Source organism: Emiliania huxleyi, assembly GCF_000372725.1.
Source record: "Emiliania huxleyi CCMP1516 unplaced genomic scaffold EMIHUscaffold_3759, whole genome shotgun sequence".
NCBI classification, from domain to species: Eukaryota; Haptophyta; order Isochrysidales; family Noelaerhabdaceae; genus Emiliania; species Emiliania huxleyi.
Window position 1 is genome coordinate 1 of NW_005199151.1, and position 1878 is coordinate 1878.

The window sequence follows — 1878 nt, forward strand, 5'->3', positions numbered from 1 at the left end:
GTTGATTTTGATTTTCAGTACGAATACAAACCGCGAAAGCGTGGCCTATCGATCCTCCTCGTCTTTGGGAAATTTCAAGCTAGAGGTGTCAGAAAAGTTACCACAGGGATAACTGGCTTGTGGCTGCCAAGCGTTCATAGCGACGTAGCTTTTTGATCCTTCGATGTCGGCTCTTCCTATCACTGCCTCGCAGCGGGGGCCAAATGCAGGATTGTTCACCCACCAACAGGGAACGTGAGCTGGGTTTAGACCGTCGTGAGACAGGTTAGTTTTACCCTACTGCTGTCTGTTTTTCTACGGTAATTTGGTTCAGTACGAGAGGAACCACCAATTCGCATCATCGGTATAGCCGCCGCCGGAAACGGCGATGCGGCGAAGCTGCCATGCGCCGGATTATAACTGAACGCCTCTAAGTTAGAATCCATGCCGGAAGGAAAGCCACCTACCGGCCCGGGGACGCCACGAGCAACGGTAGCACTGCCTGAGCCGCGAGCGACCACAATTCACGGACCCGGGCCGACGAATCCCTTGCAGACGACTTGAATAAGGAACGGGGTATTGTACGCGGCAGAGTGGCCTTGTTGCCACGATCCGCTGAGATTCAGCCTTGGTTCTGACGATTTGTTGCGCGCGCGCAACAACCCTCGCTCGGAGCCGCGCCAGGGCCTCTCCCGTTCCTCAGTCGCTCTCTCGGCGCTCTCCCCCTCTCGCCTCTCCTCCGAGCCTCACTCGCTCGGGGGCGGAGCCGAGGGGGCGAGAGCGCGATTTCTGCCCAAGGCAGCGCGCAGGCCACTGCGCAGACACACCCGGCTCTCCCCGAGCCGCCTCTGGGCGCTCCCGCGGTCCCCTCCGGGCTGAATGCGGCCTCCGGAGCGGGCGGCGCGAGCGTCTAAGTCTACTCAGAGCCTTCCACGCTCTTCTTTGCGTTCCGAAGCACACACCGCGCTCCTCTGTAGTGCATCGCCCGGCCAACTCGCTTGCCGCTGTCATTCGATTGCCCCACCGCCCTCGCCACCGCCCTCACCCCCCATGCCGCCGCTACCATTCCGGCCACCCTCGCCCCTCCCACCCTCATGGCCTCATCCGCACCCTTGCCCCCGCCGCGCCGCCCGTGTTGCAGCTGCAATCCCCACCGAAGGCGGACGCCGGTGCCGCCCCCTCCCTGCGCCCTCGACGCCCCCTTCGCAGCCGTCTCTTCCGCCCCGCCCCTCCGGGCTGAATGCGGCCTCCGGAGCGGGCGGCGCAACCGCAAGCGTCTCTCTCTACTCAGAGCCTTCCATGCTCTTCTTTGTGTTTCGAAGCATGCACTGCACTCCTCTAGCATCAGGGAGCATCACCCACAAGTCACCTCCGTTGCCACTGTCCTTGGACCTTGCGCACTTGGCCGAGGCGTCGCCAGGCACGCACGCCGCTCCCTCCAACCCCGTGTCGGCCTGCCGCCGCCCTCGCCTCCAGCCGTCCCGCCTCACCTCCACCGCCCTCGTCACCACCGTCTCCACCGCCGCTGCTCTCACCACCCTCGCCACCACCACCATGCCCGCCTCCCTCGCTGCCACCCACGCCGCCGCCACCGGCCCACCGCCCCCACCCCCTCCGCTGCCCTCGCCCTTGCCGTCACCGCGCCGCAAGATCTCTTACACTATCCCCCGCCCTTGCCGCCGCCCTTGCCGCCGCCCTCGCCGCCGCCCTCGCTGCCGCCTCCCGCCTCGGTCGCCGCGCCGCCCTCACCCCCGCCCCCCCTCGGCCTGCTGCCACTCTCACCACCCCTCGCCCTCGGCCCTCGCCGCCGCCGCCCTCCTCGCCGCCGGGGCCCGCCCTCGCAGCCACGGCACCCTTGCCCCCTCCACCCTCCTTCGACCTTCCGCCCCCGCCCCGCCC

At 66.6% G+C, this 1878-nt stretch overlaps 1 protein-coding gene across 1 annotated transcript; it reads right to left on the reverse strand.

Annotated features, from left to right (window-relative positions):
* Window positions 1-45: 45 nt before the first annotated feature.
* On the reverse strand, window positions 46-219 carry EMIHUDRAFT_78449 (hypothetical protein; the record flags this gene model as incomplete). Its single annotated transcript, XM_005771648.1, has 1 exon — window positions 46-219. A coding segment is annotated over one exon (174 nt), but the record flags the coding sequence as incomplete, so codon positions are not given.
* Between the last annotated feature and the right edge of the window lie 1659 nt (window positions 220-1878).